At 52.2% G+C, this 18243-nt stretch overlaps 1 protein-coding gene across 1 annotated transcript in view; it reads left to right on the top strand.

The window, feature by feature from the left end:
• The first annotated feature begins 6817 nt into the window (after positions 1-6817).
• Creb3l1 (cAMP responsive element binding protein 3 like 1) overlaps positions 6818-18243 on the top strand; it is a 41545-nt gene continuing 30119 nt past the window's right edge. The window contains exon 1 of the mRNA XM_059260952.1: positions 6818-7340. Within this exon, the coding sequence (XP_059116935.1) occupies positions 7239-7340 (102 nt within the window). The 5' untranslated portion in view covers positions 6818-7238. The remainder of the gene's footprint in view (positions 7341-18243) is intronic.

Raw genomic sequence — 18243 nt, 5'->3', positions numbered from 1 at the left:
TGTTAAGATCATATTTCCAATTCTCCTGTTTAATATCTGGGTGGCCTTGGACAAATATAACCTCACTGAGCCTCATTTTTTTTTTACTGTGAAAGTAAAAACACTTGTGTCTCTCTGTCTCACTGCTAAAGATGCTGGAGATGTGCTGCAGACGATGGATTTTGATGGGTTTTGGTATTGTTTAGAAGATCATTTTATTATTTTAATTACTCATACGTGGAGGGGGGGGCGTTGAGCCTGTGGCTGTGTGTGCAAGTGCTCCCAGGAGACCTGAAGAGGCCACTAGAGCATGTCGAGCTGGAATTACAGGCAGATTTGAGCTGCCCACTGTGGGTCCTCTGTAAGAGCAATACATGCTCTTAACTACTGAGCCATCTCTCCAGCTTCAGGTGGTTTTTTTTTTTGTTTTGTTTTGTTTTTGGTTTTTCAAGACAGGGTTTCTCTGTGTAGCGTTGCGCCTTTCCTGGGACTCACTTGGTAGCCCAGGCTGGCCTCGAACTCACAGAGATCTGCCTGGCTCTGCCTCCCGAGTGCTGGGATTAAAGGCGTGCGCCACCACCGCCCGGCTTTCAGGTGGTTTTTAATAGAGAGAAAATGATATGGAAAAGAGAAGGTAACAGTGTAAGATGAAGGCAGAGCACAGTCAGTGTGTAAACACGCACCTCCAGGAGATTCTGCTGCACAAGGGGCGCCTCAGCAAATTCAGCTCCAAACTTCCACACAGCCAAGTCAACAGGGAAACAAACATGAGGGGCGTCAACATCCCTTTGATTAGACATAGACCCAGGGCTTAGCAGAACTCAAAGGAAACAGTCCTGCCTGGGCCTTCCCAAGTTCGGGTGAGTTGCAAGGTTGGGATGAATGTTATAGGAGTGGAGGGGTACCCCTTCATGGAGGCCATGGCATCTTCTATGTCCCTGGGAAGTTTACAACCAATTAAAATGCTTGACAGTGACCATGAGAGTGGCTGGTGTTCAGTAAGTGCTTTGTACCTGTTTATTTCTTCCTCCCTCCCTCCCTCCTTCCTTCTCCCTAGAAGGATCACTGTTAGACCTTACAGACAAACGAGGAGTCTACCGCTCATTGCTCTGCAGCCTGTCTCCTCTGGACTGGTTCCATGTTAGGACCTGTGATTCTATGTGGGAATCCCTATAAACTTGGCTGTCCCCGGATCTTAGGTCTCAAGAAACACCCACCCACCCACCAGCCACCTGGGCTCAGCCTCCACCTCAGCACAGACATAAATCCCAGGATCTCTGAAGCTGTGGCTTCCTCTCATTCCCCACATAGCTCCAGGCTGCTCCCTCCGACCACCACATTCATGGAGCCCAGCCACGTGCAAAAGCACAATTAATATTCCACTCAGTCTCCCCCAGCCCTGCTGCATGTTGGGAGAAGATGGAAACCAGATCTGCACCCGCTCTCGCTGGCAGAAGCATGCGTACAGAGGTGAGAGCTGGTGTTTTCTCCTTCGTAGGCATGCGTGCATGCGCGCGCGCGCGCGCACACACACACACACACACACACACACACACACACACATGTGCGCGCATGAAAACGGCAAAAGCCCCTCGCTTAGCTTTAGGTCCACACCTTTCCGACCATGGCTCTCTTTCACAGCACGTGGCAGCGCACCGCAGGCTGCATGCTCAGCTTCCAGCTAATCACAGCACAGTAGGACCCCTTGCACACAGGGTCATATTTGTATTCTGAAGAGAGGGAGTCCAAGTCAGCACTGCCTCCCTCTTGGAGGGAACCAGGATCATCCTGTGTTAAACATTCATTTTTCAGGGAGATTACAGCAAGAGCCGGCTTCACCTCCCCTGCTCACAGTCCCTGCTGAGCTGATTCTGGACAGGATTTTAGTGAGGCCTTTGACTAAGAGCCTGAGATTGCCTCTCAGTTTCTTGGTAACAAGCCACTTCAGTCTCACCAGAGGCTGGGGAAACTGAGGCCTGATCAGTGCTAGAGATCACAGGCAGAGGCAGGCCTCCAACTTTCCATACTCTTGCCCTTCCTCTTGTGCCCACAGTTACTGCTCTGCAAGCCCTAGGTGGGGCAGGATTTCAGGGGAGTGTCCTTTACTGGACAGGAGGAAATAACCGCTCTGTTGATTTTTCTCTCCACAATTTAGACTTAGAGAGTAAAGTGGCTGGAAGAACCAGGAGGTCCGAGTGGATGTCTTTGAAAGATGGAGCCAAGTGGTCTAGGCTATGCAAGCCTCTAGAAAGAGAGTTGGTGCAGGTGATTCCACTCAGTGCAGAGGAGTGAGAATTCAGAGCTGGAGACCAAAGAGGAAGCGGGTGGAGCGTTTCCCCGGGCAGCAGGCAGACAGAGAGCCAAGCGGCGGGCTTGCCTCCAATCCAAGTCCGGACAGTAGAGCAGAAAAAAAGTGAAACCAGTTACCAGGAAAGGTTTTCTTAGCCCTTAGAACTCCAGTCTTCAGAGACTTTAAAAGATCAATCTTTAAGGCCGTTCACCACAGCACAGTAACCTGGCTGCCCAAGATTCTAGAAGGCTCTGCTCTGAACTTATGCCTTTCCCCAGTTTTTCTGGGATGAGTGGAAAGGGCCACAGGCTAACCGTCCTAGCTCTGCCTCCTGAGGCTGGGCAAGCCAGCCATGGCCCTAGGCCCCAGTTACCTATAAAAGGAGGAAAATAAACTCCCTGGGGCTTGCACACTAGGCATGGTGACAATACCTTGTTTCCCTGAATCGAAGGTGGCATCAGTGTTACAAAAAGCCATTATCTTTAGTGCATTAGCAGGGGAATCTTCCACCCACCAAATTGTGAAGTCATTAGTTACAAGACACCCTTGGCTTCAGAGGTGTTGACGTGTGCAAAGAAACAGGTAAGTCAGAATCGGAAAACCCCAGAACTTGTCATACAAGGTTGTCTCAAGAATTAAACCAAATAACACAGCTAATATACTTAATGCCCGGCACAGAGGAAGGCCTCAGTAAATGTCAGGGGAGTGTGTCTGTCAGGATGGAGAGAGGGCAGGACACAGACTGAAGGATAGAAAGGGGGATGCTAGGACAGACAGCCAGGGTTGGAAGCCACCCTCCCTTCCTGGCCCTTCCCGGCAGAGTGCCACTCCAAAGCTCCAATTCAAGCCCCAATAGGGGACAGAGGAAGAACACCCATGCAATCCATTCTAGGGAACCACAGAGAACAAAGGGCCCCCATCTGCACCCCGGAAGTCAGCCTAATCTCCAGGATGAATATGTTTTCATTCCCCAGAAGTTCCTGCTTAAGTGTGCCAAAACGTTTTTCCTTTACGATCCAGGCAAACAAGGCAGGTTTACTTTGGGTGACCTTCTCACCACCACCCAAGGCCTGCCAGCCTCGAGCAAACACCCGCTTTCCACCCTCCAGGTAGCTCCTGGTAGAAGTCTAGAAAGTCAGAGTAGCTAGCCGCCTGAGACTAGACTTGGCTTAGCTGTCTGGGTTCCCAGCTCCCCACTTGGAAGACCCTAGAGAGACCCTAGGAGGTATCCGTGCCTTTTCCCCATCCAACACATGTAGAACCTGAGGCTCAGTAAAGGATGTGACGCCTCAGAGTATCTGTATGACCGCACGCACGCACGCACGCACGCACGCACGCACGCACGCACTGCAGTCTGGCAAGAGCCTCACTCTCCACCTGACCTTCAGTGTCTGGGACGGACAGGAGGCTTATCTTTGCCCTTTTCCTCCTGTGCGTCACTGTCACCAACTGTGTAGAGATGTCATTATGCAGGAGGCTTTTGCTTCCCAGCTGGAGCAGCCACTGCTACAGGGCAGCAGCCATGTGTGTCACCAGGCCATTTGCTGGGGGCGCTGAGCTCAGCGATAAAGATCTTACCTAGTGCTCACAGGCCCTGGGGTCTCCCCAGGATGAAGGAGATGTGTTTCTGACCAGCCCTCTCTGAATTGGAGTCGCGGAGAAAAGGGCTGCTGTCAGAACCTTCGTAACCCTTACTGGTGTTCTCACAGACTAGAGCCTCACCGTCAGCGTCATGAGCAGGAGAGGTCTGTGTGCATCGCAAGGCTCCACTTCCATCAATCCTGTACCACTGCCTGCCCCATCTCATCAAGCTTTCTTTCTTGGCTGCACCCCGCTCTCCCACTGCCTGGATTATTTTCTCCTCCATTTTGCCCCTGAATGACCTAAACTCATGATTCAGCTCACAGTTTACACTGCTCAGAGAGAACCTCCTTACCCACACAGTCATGAAGAACCATTTTATTTCTTCACAGTGCTTTGCGATGTCTTTTAAGACTCCACCTCCCCACGGGTCTCAGGTACCTAGAGCAGTGGGTGTTAGCAGTAGGCCCTCAGTGACACTTAGAGGATGTATGTGAATGGCTGGGCATCCTTATTGCTGCCGGACTCTGCCATTCCGTTGACTTCTGGAAACTAGGCTTATCCTTTGTTCCAGGTCCCGCTCACCCTTCTCTCCTCACCCCCCTCCCCACTTTGCCCCCAGGAGTTTTCTTGGGAGATCTTGCTTCTCAGACTCCGCAGGAGGTACCGGAACCAGAAAGCCTCCCCAGGATTATTTTCAATGGTTTCCTGGGGTGTTCACCTGGGTAAGAATAAGGAGAGACTGGGCACTTTAATCCTACTTATCTAAAACTATATAATCTTCCCCAATCACTTAAATGGTACCTATGTCTCTAATTACAGAGCAGGCTGGGGGGGACACTGGCACAATTTCCAGCCAACCTCAGGCACAGGGACACTTCTGCCCTTCTTGGGAGCCCACAGGGATTCTGGCTCAGGAGCCAGGACTCCAGACACCTGCTGCCACAGACTCACCCATGAGAAACAGTCTTGTCTACCCAGACAGGGACCACTCCCCTTTTCCTGAGAAGGGTCAGTCTCTCCTGTTTTAATAATCCTCAGTTGACCCATGACCCCACTTAACCCTAATCCACCACTGTGGGTAGAACTGATTTCTTTTGGGCTCAGCCTAACTTGTCAGGGTGGTATTGCTGGTGAGCAGGTCCCTAGACCGTGGCCTCCAAGGCCAGCTTCCCAGGAGCAAACTCTGTAGGAAGCCTTGGAGCCAACAGTCATATGATGGAGTCGGTCATAACTTCACTGTCGGAGCTGTTATCTGGGTCATGAGTTGGGAGTCTAGAAAAGCCACTTGCCTGCTCACCAGCTCTTGGCTAGCAAACAGCTTTGGTCTCAGCTGGTGAATTTCAGCAATAACCACAGGTGCTGATGATATCTCTGCTTCTTAAAGGCCTTTTAGGTCCTGAACTAAACGCTCAAACGAGGAGGACACACGTAATCCCATGCACGACTCTGGGCAGGGAACAGTGGACCCAGTCCTCAGGGAGTGCCTTTCCGAGCCGCTTTCCCTATTCAGGTGCCCAGAGATTGTTTATCAACCCTTTTAAGAGATTAAGTTGTCGAAGCAGCAGCCTACTCAAGTAATGAGTCCAAGGGGCCCTCGTGTCAGGTGACTGGACAGCCCTTTGGCTCACGAAACTCCTACATTCTCCAACATCCTGCTCTGAAGAAATCTAGAGGCTTAATGGTGGATGAGAGAAGGGGCCTCCACTCACCCCTGGCTGTTCAGGCAGCCCCTCTACTGGCAGGACAGCTGGGTTTTGTGTTTATTCGGAGGGGTTTTGGAGTCCAGTGAGGTCCCAGTCAAGTGAGCAAACAAGGCTGTGATGCCTGAGAACGGTAGTGAGCGCCTGTGTCCGGAGTATGTACAGGGATGAGTACTGTTCCCATCTGGGCCTCAAGGACGGCTTCCTGGGGAAGGAGACAGGAAGCTGGGAGCTGCGGGCAGAAGAATAAAAGATGCTGCAAGCCGGGAACTGAGATGTGGCTCGGTTGGTAGAGAGGCAGAAGGCCCCGGATGTAATCTCCAGCACCACAGAAAACTGGGTGTGTTACTGGGCACTGGTGGCACACGCTCTTAATGTCAGCACTCAGGAGGCAGAGCCAGGCTGATCTCTGTGAGTTCGAGGTCAGCCTGGTCTACAAAGTGAGTTCCAAGACAGCCAGAGCTACACTGAGAAACCCTGCCTCAAAGCAACAAAACAAACAAAAACCTGAGTGTGGTGGTCCACACCTGTGATCCCAGCTGGGGCCACATGAGATCCTGCCCCAGAAAAGGAAAGAAGAGTGGTGTGTGTGTGTGTGTGTGTGTGTGTGTGTGTGTGTGTGAGAGAGAGAGAGAGAAAATTCCCATTGTGGGAAGATATTTTGTGAGTCCTGGGAATGGAACTTGAGTCCTCTGGAAGAGCAGTAAGCTCTCTTTATCATCTTGATTCATCTCTCCAGCCGCAGGGACCATAGTTCGACAGTTTCCTGACTTTGGTTTATTTCAGGGTCTGGTACCAAAGTGGAAAAGCTCAGTATGGTGATGCACACGCAGAGGCAAGAGGATCTCTCTAAAGTTCGAAGTCAGTCTGGTCTACAGAGAGTGTTCCAGGTCAGCCAGGGCTACATAGAGAGATTCTATTTCAAAAAGGGCAAGAAGAAGGAAGAAGATGAAGGAGGAGGAGGAGGAGGACGACGACGACAAGAAGAGGAAGAGAAGGAGAAGGAGGAACTTGGCTTCCTAGTCAGCCTTCACAAGCCGCCCAGGTTTCACGAAGCTTACAATTTCCAGGATAGTTGTGCCTTCATCCCCTTATTTGAGCGTTCAGAAAGCTGAGCCTGCCAAGGAGCCTAACTGAAACATGTCTCTTTAAAAAATGGGGAGACGACGCCCCAGCCACGCCCCCTACTCATTAATATTGAGTTATCGTGAATATTGATGTGGGGGCGTGGCGCCCGGGCCAGCTGGGCTAACCAGCCCTGGGTTCCAGGTTTCAGACCCGGGAAAGTGACAGAAGCTGTGCCTAGGAAGAGACCCAGAGATCGCTGCGACCCGGCAGCCACCCAGTCTTGGGGGAGCATTGAGCTCCCCCACCCCCGGTTCCCACCCGGCCAGGGGGGCTCCTCCAGCATCGGCCCCACCCCCGGGGTCCCTATGGAAGCCAGCTGCGCCCCGGGAGGAGCTGGAGGAGGAGTCGGCTGAATGCCCACGGTGCGTTCGGCGCCGCTGCCCTAAGGGCCCCCAGCGCCCCCGACCCGCGCCACCCCCGCCGCTCCTCCCCCGGGGCTCGCCGGGACCTGCCCCCGAGGCCGCCTGCCCGGCCCAGCCGCAGCTCGGTGCGGGGATCGCCGCCGCCCTGGAGTGAGGGAAGCGCAGCCCGAAGGGGGTCTCCTGGAACCCAGCGCGATGGACGCGGTCTTGGAACCCTTCCCGGCCGACAGGCTGTTCCCGGGCTCCAGCTTCCTGGACTTGGGAGACCTGAACGAGTCGGATTTCCTCAACAATGCGGTAAGAACGAGAGGGTCTCGGTTCCCCTTTGCACACAACTCTCACCCCACTCCGCGGCGCACCTGGAACCCCGCAAAGATCCCTAAGAGCCAAGGAGGGGGCTCGGCTCAGGGTCTCCTGGACAGACACGTGCTTAGGACTCTGAGATGGGGCGACTCGGTCGCTGGACCACCCTCTCACACCAGAGGATCCTAGAGAGCTCACAGCTAGCTCCCCACGCCACTTCTGAGGACTCGACCAGAGGACACGTTAGCCTCTGGCTTCTAGGGGAAGAGGACGTGGAGGCGTCGGGGCCACCCGAACCTCAGACAGGAACTCAAGAGACACCAATCCCCACCACCCTCACCCTGCTCGCGCCACACTACCATAGTCTTCCAACTGCCCTCCACCCACCCCAGGGTTGTGGGACCAGACTGGGCACAGAGTGGAGGAGAGGAGCTCTTTCCTTCGCCCTCTTTAGGGCCTCGGTGGCTCTGAGGCTGTATCTCCGCTTGGGGGCGCACAGCGGAGCTTTCCCAGGCCACAGGCCCGAAGCTTCTAGGGGGTCAGAGCCAGACCCAGATACTGAGCCAGACCCAGAAACTGCGGAACACTGCCCTGACCTCCCCATGAAGTCAGGCTCAGGACCTCCGGGAAGGGAACTGAGGGTGGTGGGGCAGGGCAGCACCAGGTGACGTTTCAGGAGAACTTTTTTTTTTTTCTCATCACTGTGTCTCTTGGCCACTGTGCTTCCTGTCCCTTAGTTCCCTGTGGTTCTGCCGAATTTGTCTCTCCTTTGGCTTTCTGACTGCCGCGGGCTATGAAGTTGCTTTTCTTTCTTCTTCCCCCTCCTCCTCTAAGGAAACCAGGCTCAGTCCTCTTTCCTTCCTCTAGTTCAGCGCTCAGCCCTAAGGACTCGATGGGGGAGGGGCACGCATGCCTTGGGGAGGGGAGAGAGTGAGTCTCATCCTGAAGAAATGTTGGGCTGTTTGGAGAATCGTATGGGACCCCACCACCACCATGGAATGAACCATAGCTGTACGCCCCTCCATCCGCACTCACCAGAAGGCCAAGCACACGGGGTCCCCACCTGTCCACACTTACATGGGGTCCTCACCTGTTCACACCAGCTCCTGCACTAACAAAAACTTCAGCAGGCAAAGGCCAAGTCCTTGAAGGACTTAGGTGTCCTGCACTTCGCCTGGAGTGTCCCGAGCAGCTTGACTGATCTCACCACTTGTCAGGCAGTCATAAGGTGTCAGGTCTCCCAGGCTTTCCTCAAGCAGCGTGTCTAGGTCTTGCTGTCAGAAGAAGGCCGTTCAAATCATAATCTCCTACATCAGATCAAGGGAACTAGGAGAGACGTTTTGTTTTAGCAGTGGAAACTGTAGCCTTATCCTGCCTCTGTTTCTTGATCTATAATGGGGAAAAGCTGGACCAATGCTTCCTGAGGGTGGTTCTGGATGTCTCACTCCAGGAGTGAGACAACAGAGTTTTGGAGGGTCCATATAACTCTCTTGGAGCAGGTAAAAGATTCTGGTTAGAAGGAAGAGGTTTGTTGGGGCCCAGGCTCCTTGAAGTCCAAGGGGACAGCACAGCCTCCTGAAAACTTCACACAGCTGGAGGCAGACTGAGCTGGGCTGTCTTCTCAATGAACTCCACAGCCTGCCCTGCTCTGCAGCTGCTCCTCCAGGCCCTGCTCCAGTTCAGGAAAGAAGCCCTGATAGGCAATGGGACAGCGGAGGGAAAGCCCAGCTGAGGCCCTCCTGCCCTCATCTGGACCAGGGTCAGATAGGCCTGGGGAAGGGGTTTCTAAGAAGACAGAGCCCCCCTCCCCTGGCTAGGAACTGGAAATTCTGGAGCTGGCTGTGCTTCTGCCTCTGCTGGTGGGGCAGTTCAGCCTAGTGACTTATTTTCTTCGGGGCCTTGATTTCCTTATCTGAAATAGGAGACAGCCTTTCCCGGTAGCCTTAGTGTAAGGATTTGGTGAGAAGATTAACATAAAGATGAATGCAGCTTAAGACCTGGCAAGTAAGAGACCACAGCTGACTTCTTCCAGGCACTGGATGGGGGAGGCAGGAGTTGCTGTGTGACCTTGAGCAAGTCCTAGACCTTCTCTGGGTCTTCTATTTCCATGCCTACATTCCTCACCGCAGCAAGACCCCAACTCCCTCTTCACTCTGCCTGAGGGTGAGAGAGGATTCCAGGAATGAGGATGGGAGGGAAGATGGGAAGCTGTGTCTTCACTGTCCTTAAAAATCCAATGTGGGCCATTAAAGCTGCATGGGGACCCCATGTGCCTCCACTGCACTAAAGCAAAAAGAGAAGCTTGCTAGCTCCTCCTGACTGCAGCTGAGAAGACCTTGCTCCCTCTGCTAGAGACAGGGCTAGAACACAGGAACACGCAGACTCTAGCAGGCATCCTGCAGGTGGCTGGGTTGCTTCTGAGGAGGCCTTCCTCCTGTTACTGTGATGCTGCCTCTGCAACTCCAGAGGCACCCCTTAGAACACAACAGCTGTCCTTCCTCCCAGAGGTGCGGGTTTCTCCTCCTCCAGCCTCCCTGCCCTCCCTCAGCTCCCTGAGCTCCCTGACATTGCACCCTATGGTCCTTCAGCCCTGTGCGTGCAAGAGAGAGTCTGGACACAGATAACGGAGATGGAAACCAGGAGGAGAGTGGGTCTGTGTGTGTCGTGTCTCTTTCCTCTGGCCAGGAGAAAGGGATCTCTCTGGTTTCTCTCCAGGGAACTGACCCAGGATTCCAGAGAAACCCCAGCTGGGAGGTGTGGGGAGGAGGAAGACGGGGAGCAGGGAGGGGGGGGCTCTGTTGTCTCAGAGGGGAGCAGCAGGAAGTTGCAAGGATATTTGCTCAACACACCCATGCACCTCTCAGCAGCTGGGGGAGGCCAGGTGTGGGGATGAGGGGACCCCAGGGCCAGCCCAGAGGAGGGGTTTGGGAAGGAGGTAAGGCTGATCACTGCTCCCCAGATCCCCAGCCTGACTTCTGCACTAATGCTGAAGAGGAAAGCCAAGAGGTCCCCACCCCCAGCCTTTGGAGGATTTGGGGAGATTAGAGAAGTATGTGTGTTTGGATGTGCCTGTGTGGGTGGGCTTTTTACAGCCCTCTACAGAGTGTGTGTGTGTGTGTGTGTGTGTGTGTGTGTGTGTGTGTAATTCTGATCAACAAAAAGGGCACTATGGCCTAAGAGTGGAACCCATCAGAGAAGAATAGATAAAAACTCATTGGGAATCTTAAATCTCAATCTCTTAATCAAAAGAGAGAGCTCCCCAAACACTCCACCAAACCCTGAATTTGGAGTCCAGGGTTTGCTTATGCTCGCTTTCTTCCCTCCCCTCCCCCACTTTTGAGGAATCAAGCTCCTAAGAGCCAGGGCTTCATCTGTCTCCTTGATCCTGGTGTCCAACAGAGCTCTGTACAGGGTGTGGTTCAACCATTGACGGATGCATGAATGAATGAATGAATGAATGAATGAGGTCCAGGTCAAACTCCAATTTTTTTAAATGTGTGTGTGTGTGTGTGTGTGTGTGTGTGTGTGTATTTTATGTGATGGAGTATACAGGTGTGTATTCGGGTGTGTGGAAGTGAAAAGACAGCCTCCTCAGAAACACCGTCTTCCTTGTGAGACAGGATCTCTCACTGGCCTGGAGCTCACTAATTGGGCTTGACTGGCCACCCTGTCCCTGAGATCCTTCTGTCCCATCCCCAGTACTGTGGTTAAAAGTGTGCACCACTGGACCTACCTTTTCACGTGGGTTCTGGGGATCGAACTCAGGTCCTCATGCTTGTATGGCAAGGACTTTACTCATCTAGCCATCTCCCCAGCTCCCTAGACTCTCTCTGTTTCAGGAAGAAAAGTGGCGGGTGCTAAACTCTCCTGCTCCCAGCCATCAGAGTTCTGCAGCTGACATTGCCTCTGGGCTTTACAAACGGCATCACCATGGTTTCCAAAGACCAGTCATTACTTTGAGCCATTGCCAAACTCTGCCCAAGGCCCCTGCAGGCCCTAGTCTAGGACAGTCTAGAGTTAGCTGACTCGTAGGGAATTCGAACCTCTGGCTCTTGAGACAGAACTTGAGCCTGGGTTGTCCTGTTTCTTCTTTTTCGGATTGTTCTAGGTCTCTTAGAGCTACGTTCAGATACCTTAAGCCATATTCCTTTAGTGGTACTACCTCAGGACCTTTGCACATGCCATTCCTATCATTTGAAATGCTCTGCTTCAAGTCCTCCTACCCCACCCAGCTCCCTACCCTCAGCTCAAATGCCTGGGGCCCCTACTGTTCTCCATGTCCTTCCTTTGGCTTTGTCATGGCCTGTATCCCAGTTTGCAGCTGTTTTATTGACTTTTTATTTATTTCCTCCATGAAAAAGTTCCATAAAAGCAGAGACCATATTTTACATGTTGCCATAAACCTAGCATAATATTGTGACATAAAATAGGCACTGGCTATAGTAAAATTCTACAGTAATGCCAAAGCCAACCTACCATTTCCAAATTACAGAAAACATGGAGTTATGTGCTTGTAGAGTCAGTGAAAAGTGATGTATTTCTGGTGGGTGGAGTAAAGGTAGCCCATCAAACCGAGAGCGCCCCACAGGAGATGAGTACCTGTTGCTGAGCCAGCCCCACAGACACAGAGATCTGCCCACTTTACTTGAGATGGAACCTGGACATGAAGCAGAAGCACAGGTTTCTTCATACTGCAGAGGACTTTGCTCTAGTCAAGGATTTACTGTATTTGTAGAGAAAATTCTTTTAAGGGAAAGGAAAGCTGTTTAAAAAAAAAAACAGTGAGAACAAACCAGACCTGAACATTCAAGAGGCATGCAGGAAATTCCAGAAGGGGCCCTGGAGCCTTGGGGTCCTGACCTGGCCAGCCCTGAGTGTGGTGGAGATGCCCATAGAAGCCTCACCCACCCCCAAGCCTCCCTGTGTCTACCAGGCATTCTTTTTCTTGTTCACTAATATACATGCCCATTCCTTTGATGGCTTGGTATTGGAGAGGCACGCTGAAAGATCCCAGGGCTGCCTGTGTGAAGGAGACCCACCCAGGTCTCCAGCTATCCATAGCTAAATGACAAACCGGGAAACGGATAGCACGGACGCCATGCTCTGCATGGCTCTCCAGAGTGACCTAACTGGGCCAGTGAAGAAATGAAGAAATGATGATACATGGACACAGAAAAGCTGGGATTGGATGGATTGGTTCTCTGATGGAGAAACTGCAGTACCCTAGAAGGTCAGCATGCTTATTATATACAGTTGAACAGGGAAACAGAGTTATTACATACAGATAAACAAGGAGACAGGCTTATTACATACAGCTGAACAAGGAGGCAGGGCTATTATTACAACCAAATAAGGAGGTAGGCTTAGCTAATCTTGTAGGGAGGAAGTCTTCAGGCTGCAAACAGCCAGGTAGAGTAAGCTATGGTGGACATTTTCTGTACTCACTATCCACATTCTTACTCCTACCCAAGGAAGGCTTTGCCATCCCTCTGAGACTTACCTGGGGAAGACTTTGCCACTCCCATGGGGCTGGGGCATTTGAGCCCTTGACATGGCCCTGTCAACAACACACATTCACTCAGGACTTCACTCGCTTCCTACACATGGACCCAGGTTGACGCCATGGTGGAGCAGACCTTTGTAGGGGTCTTGGAACAAATGAGAGGTTTTGTAAGGTTTCTCCAAGGTGAACTTGCACGCCTGCGCGATGTCTTCCACCCCTGGTGTGAAGGTGCTGTTGAGAAGCATTTCAGCAGGCAGGAGAGCTGTCTCCTCTTTCCTGAGCATCCAGTCAGGGTCTCCATCCTTCGTGCAGACGAGAAAAAGAGACTCAGAGAGTGTGTGCAACTCTCCAAGGCAAGAGTGCTCCAGGGACTCTGAGGACAGAGAGAAAGCGCTAGAAGCTAGCTCCCTTGCACACGCTCTTGTTCTAATTCAGACTTTGTTGGTATCCAAAGGGTCCTCCCTGCGTTCTCCCCAGCTGCCATCCTTAAGGTACCATAGATACCTGGAGTTTCAGAGACACAGCTGGAGCCCCTGGACAGGCCCCTCATCCCCTCTACTTATGTCCATGCTGGGGGCTGCTCCCCAGTCTTTTGGGGAACTTGCACCTTTGTTCTCTAGAGGACCCACAGAGGGCACCACCTCGGGTCCTCTCCTCCTCCATTTGCATACCTCTTGCAGTCCCTATACCCGGGGCCTCCTGGAGCATCTCTCTCAGGGACCTGGCTTGCCCTTGAACCTCTCTCAAGAAACCAGTTCCAGATGTTGGAGAACAGGCTGTTCTTCTGGAAGTCTCAGCACTCCAGGGGGGCAGGATGGAGGAGGAAGATTTGGGTGGGGTTGAGTCAAGACTATGAGCGTTGCTTTGGCTGGAAGTCTGTGTAACCCCCTTGAGCAGACCCAGTGAAGCCACAGTCAGTGGCAGGACCCTGAGCCAGGAGCAGGAAAAATGTGGAGGTGGGAACATCTGGTTCAGAAGCTGGGAGGAGCAGAACACGGCCCGGAACCTTGACCCGCAAAGGAAGTGTGTCGGGAGTATTGGTTTCCTTGCTGTCAAAGTCCTTGATTCTCTAGAACTGGACAGAGCATATCATGTCAATGGGGCTAACTTGCCTTTGAGTTGTGAGTGGATTTCCCTGTTGCCAGGCTCAGTCTGCTTCTCCCCCAGCTCTCCAGGGACATAGCACTCAATGGTGCTTCCTTGGCCCTTGGCTGTTGGCCCAGAAATCATTTCCCCCTTCACAAAGAGGCTGACACATCTGAGCAGGGATGTGTGGTCCGACATAACAGCTGGACAGCAGCAGCCACTCCCTCCTTCCCCTTCCAAAAGAATAACAAAAACAGCAGCAGAGGCATGAGGCAGGCCCTTAAGGCCCTCCTGGAGAGCCGGGAGGTGGTTCTCAGGCAGCGACTACAGGGCTCTCTAGAGGAAAGCCATGCTCAGCCTGCTCCTGTGGGTTCTGCTGTGCCTGAACCGTCCTCACCCTTCAATCATCTCATTTCTCAATTTACTATATGATCTTAGGCAAAGCCCTTTCTCTTTCTGGACCTTGACTTCCTCACTGCTAAACGAGACTAAGGCTTCCTTGAAGGCAGAGGGTCACTTGATTAGTTTTGGCTGTTCTCTAGTTACAGCTATAATGCTTAGGAGATATTTATTTATACTATAGGCTGACAGATGAGTGAGTGGGTGGTTGAATGAATGGATGGACAGAAGAATGGATAGATGGATGGATGGATGGATGGATAGATGGATGGACAGACAGACAGGAGGATGGATGGATGGATGGATGGATGGATAAGGAGAAGATGGAAAGAAGAAAGTGAAGATGATTGAAAGGAAGAAAGGAGAGGAAATGGATGAGTGGGAAGTGGGAGGAAAAATTAGTGCAAAGAAGGGTTGAGTAGGGCAGCCGTGGAGGAGGAATACGTAGGTGGATGGATAATGAAAGAAAACACCGTAAAACTTCCTGCTCTGATGGTCCTTCTTTTAAAAATATTTTTATTCATCCATTTATGCATGCATGCATACATTCAAGTATTGAATCTTATGTCTCACCTCAGCTTTTCACTTTATCATAATGGCCTTTGTTCAGAGGGTGTCTGTGTATGTGCACACACATGCATGTATCTATGCATGCTCACATTTGTGCACACACACACACACATATGGGTACGTATGCACATGTGTGCATGTAGAGGTCAAATGTTGACATGGAGAGTCTTCCTCAACCTCCCTCCACTTTAGTTACTGAGGCAGGGTCTTTTACTAAACCCAGAGTTCACCAGTCCACCTAGCCTAGCTGGTGAGTTTGTCTCCACCTCTGGAATGCTGGGATTTCAGACTGGCATTTTAGACTGGGATTTCACGGTGGTGCCTGACTTTTTTTTTTTTTTTTTTTTTTTTTTTTTTCAAGACAGGGTTTCTCTGTGTAGCTTTGCGCCTTTCCTGGAACTCACTTGGTAGACCAGGCTGGCCTCGAACTCACAGAGATCCGCCTGGTTCTGCCTCCCGAGTGCTGGGATTAAAGGCGTGCGCCACCACCGCCCAGCAACCTGACTGACTTTTACATTACTGTGGATGATCTCAACTCTGGCCTTCATGCTTGTACATCAAGTATTTTATCCACTGAGCCATCTCCCAGTCCCCAGATGATTTTTTTCTAATGTGAAATACTAGAATATAAGTAATACATACCTGTGAATTCTATAGTATAATGAAAATAGCTACCCGGGACTCCACCAGCCACCTTTAGAAACAGACCGTGCTCGGGATATCCTGGTCTCCAAAACTGCATGAGTTTGGATAAGAACCAAGTGGAATTCTCAAACCTACTCACTTGGACAGAAGATTCAAACCCCCAAATCCCTCAGACTGAGGGCTGGTGATGAGGTCCAATCTATTTAAACAGCAGGCCCTGGGCAGCTGAGCTGTGCCCGAGGTGAGGGTGGGATGACCATCCATAGTCGGCGTCAGCACTGCTAGGGACAAGCTCAGCTGTCCTCTGCTTCCAGGGCAGGCTCCTGACTCCTTCAGACTTCTCTTCTTCCTGCCCAAAGTCGGGAAGTAGGGTTCAAAGTCGAAAGTAGGGTTCTCATGAGAACTCTACCAGAATCTCTCTCTTTCTCTCCCCTCCCCCTCCCCCTCCCCCTTCCCCTCTCCTCCCCCCTCTCCCTCTCCCTCCGTCTCCCTGGTATGTGTGTGTATGCCGTGGGACACATGTGAAGGTCTACAGAGAGTCAGTTTTCGTTCCCCCTTTTACCATGTGGAGCCCGAGGACCTACCTCTCGTTCTCAGGTTGGCAGCAAGTGTCCTCCGTACCAGCTCAGCCATCTTACTGGTCCTCAGCAGGAATTCTTGAAGAGGACAGAGCACAGAGCCTGGTGCACAGTGTGCCCTCTGTGGAGCACTGCTGCTGTCATTGATGGCTGTCCTCGTCTGAAAAGAAAGATGTTAGCACTCGGCGGCAGCTGCCCTGGGGGAACAACCCACTTTCCCCAGTTCTGTCTGGAAGCTTTTTTTGTATATGTACTGAGGACTGAAACCAGGGTCTTGCTCAGGCTAGACCAGTGTTCTATCATTCAGCTATATCCTTGGCCTTCTTTCTCCGTCTTAAAATTTTAAGACAAGGTCTCTCTTAAGTTGCCCAGGCTGGCCTTGAACTCACAATATAGTCCAGGCAGGCCCTGAACTTGTGCTCCTCTTGCTTCAGCCTCCTTCATAGTTAGGATTACAGGCCTGTGCTACCAGACCTGGACAGAAGGCCTTTTCTTTAGGTTAAGCCCCAAAACTTCCCAGACCCTCAGGGCTCTGTGTTTCCAGGTATCTGGATATACACAGCCAGGGAAGGAACGAAGCTGGAGCCCTAGGTGGAGACTCCATGCCTGGAGCAGGGGTCCCTGTTTTACACCCAGCCCTGTACTCGCTGCCGTACCAGGCATGGCGCAGGGCAGCAGGAACCCTTCGTCCATTCTATCAGCAGCCAGTGATGCACCCTGAGAACACAGGCTCCGGAGTCAGGGCTGACCAACAGCAAGCGGCACAAAGCTGGGAAATGCTTCTCTCTGAGTGTGCCTTGCTTTCCTGGCTTGCAAAATACAGGCTCTATTTCCTGAAGCTTAAGCGAGACCCTGAAGGGCCAGGAGGCAGAACAGGGGCTGGCACATACGTGTTCACTAGTATTATTGTTGTCAACTGTACCGTGAGGATTTCCACTTGGTCCCATGCTCAGGCTTTCCATTTAGAGGGAGACTTGGATCCTATTGTGCACAGAGTTCAAGGCATGACATTAATCAGTAGCCAGCAGTCTGCATGCTGTGGTAGCACAGCAGACAGAGAATTCTTGGAGCTAAATGATCCAGGCAGGTTTCCTGGAGGAAGCAGTGTGTGAGATGGGTCTTAGAGGATGGGAGGAGTGGGAATGAGAAGATAAAAAGACATTCCAGGCACAAGCAAATGAAGTGATAATCTCGCTAGCTTAAGAGAGGAGACAGGGGCTACATCTTCTGTGGGATCCGTTATCTTAGGCCTTTGATACCCTGCTAGGGAGCTGCCAGTTTTGTTTTTCCAGCAGGGTGCAGGGAGCCAGTGATAGTTCTGGTCTGGACAAGGTGGTGGCCCCAGCCACTTTGACTCGTCATGGCGGCAGGACGTCTAGAGTCCACTACGGCATCTTCGCTATTAGCCTGTCTGAATAATCGGGGGTTAAGAGGAGACATAGCAGTGGTCTTTCCTGAAGCCCGGGGTAGCAGGAGGCAGCAGGGAGCCAGGTCCTTCACCTCTCCAGTAATCGCAGCCCCACCCCACCCCTGTGACCCGATGTGACTCTGCTCCTGGGGCGGAAGCGCCAGGCCCTAGTTCCCCTGGCCCTTTCATCACCAGGACCCAAGACAGCTCCACCCTTGCAGGGGGATAAGACACCTCTCTCTAGGGTTGGGGTCTCTCCCAAGCCATGCCCTGTCTTTTGGCCCAACCTCAGGATGCTAATGGCATCCCCCCATCCTGTCCAATAACTCAGGCCCCTCCAATGTTAGACAAACCATGTCCCTGTGAAGCCCTGGGGACTGGAAGGATCTGAATCCCATTCTTGAGCCAAGCCCAGCCTGGCACACCACCCCATTGGCTCTCCCAGCCCTCAGCTGGGACAAGATGCCCAGGGATCTTCTCCAGAGAGGACGCCCAGCCCTACCCTCTGCCTTCACCCCTCTCTCTCTCTCTCTCCAGCGCTGCAAATCAGTTCCACATTTGGGGTCTGGCATGCTGTATCCACGCAGAACTCTCCCCTCCCAGACAGCCTGGGCTCCCACCAGGTCAACGCAGCCCACAGGGGTCTGTGTAGAAAAGAACCCTTGCCCTTGACGACCCCTGCAGGAGACTGAGGGGCTGGTCTGTGGT

The sequence above is a fragment of the Peromyscus eremicus genome, chromosome 4, assembly GCF_949786415.1.
Source record: "Peromyscus eremicus chromosome 4, PerEre_H2_v1, whole genome shotgun sequence".
NCBI lineage: Eukaryota > Metazoa > Chordata > Mammalia > Rodentia > Cricetidae > Peromyscus > Peromyscus eremicus.
The sequence above is the reverse complement of the archived record's forward strand: the minus strand, read 5'-3'. Positions and strand labels throughout refer to the sequence as shown.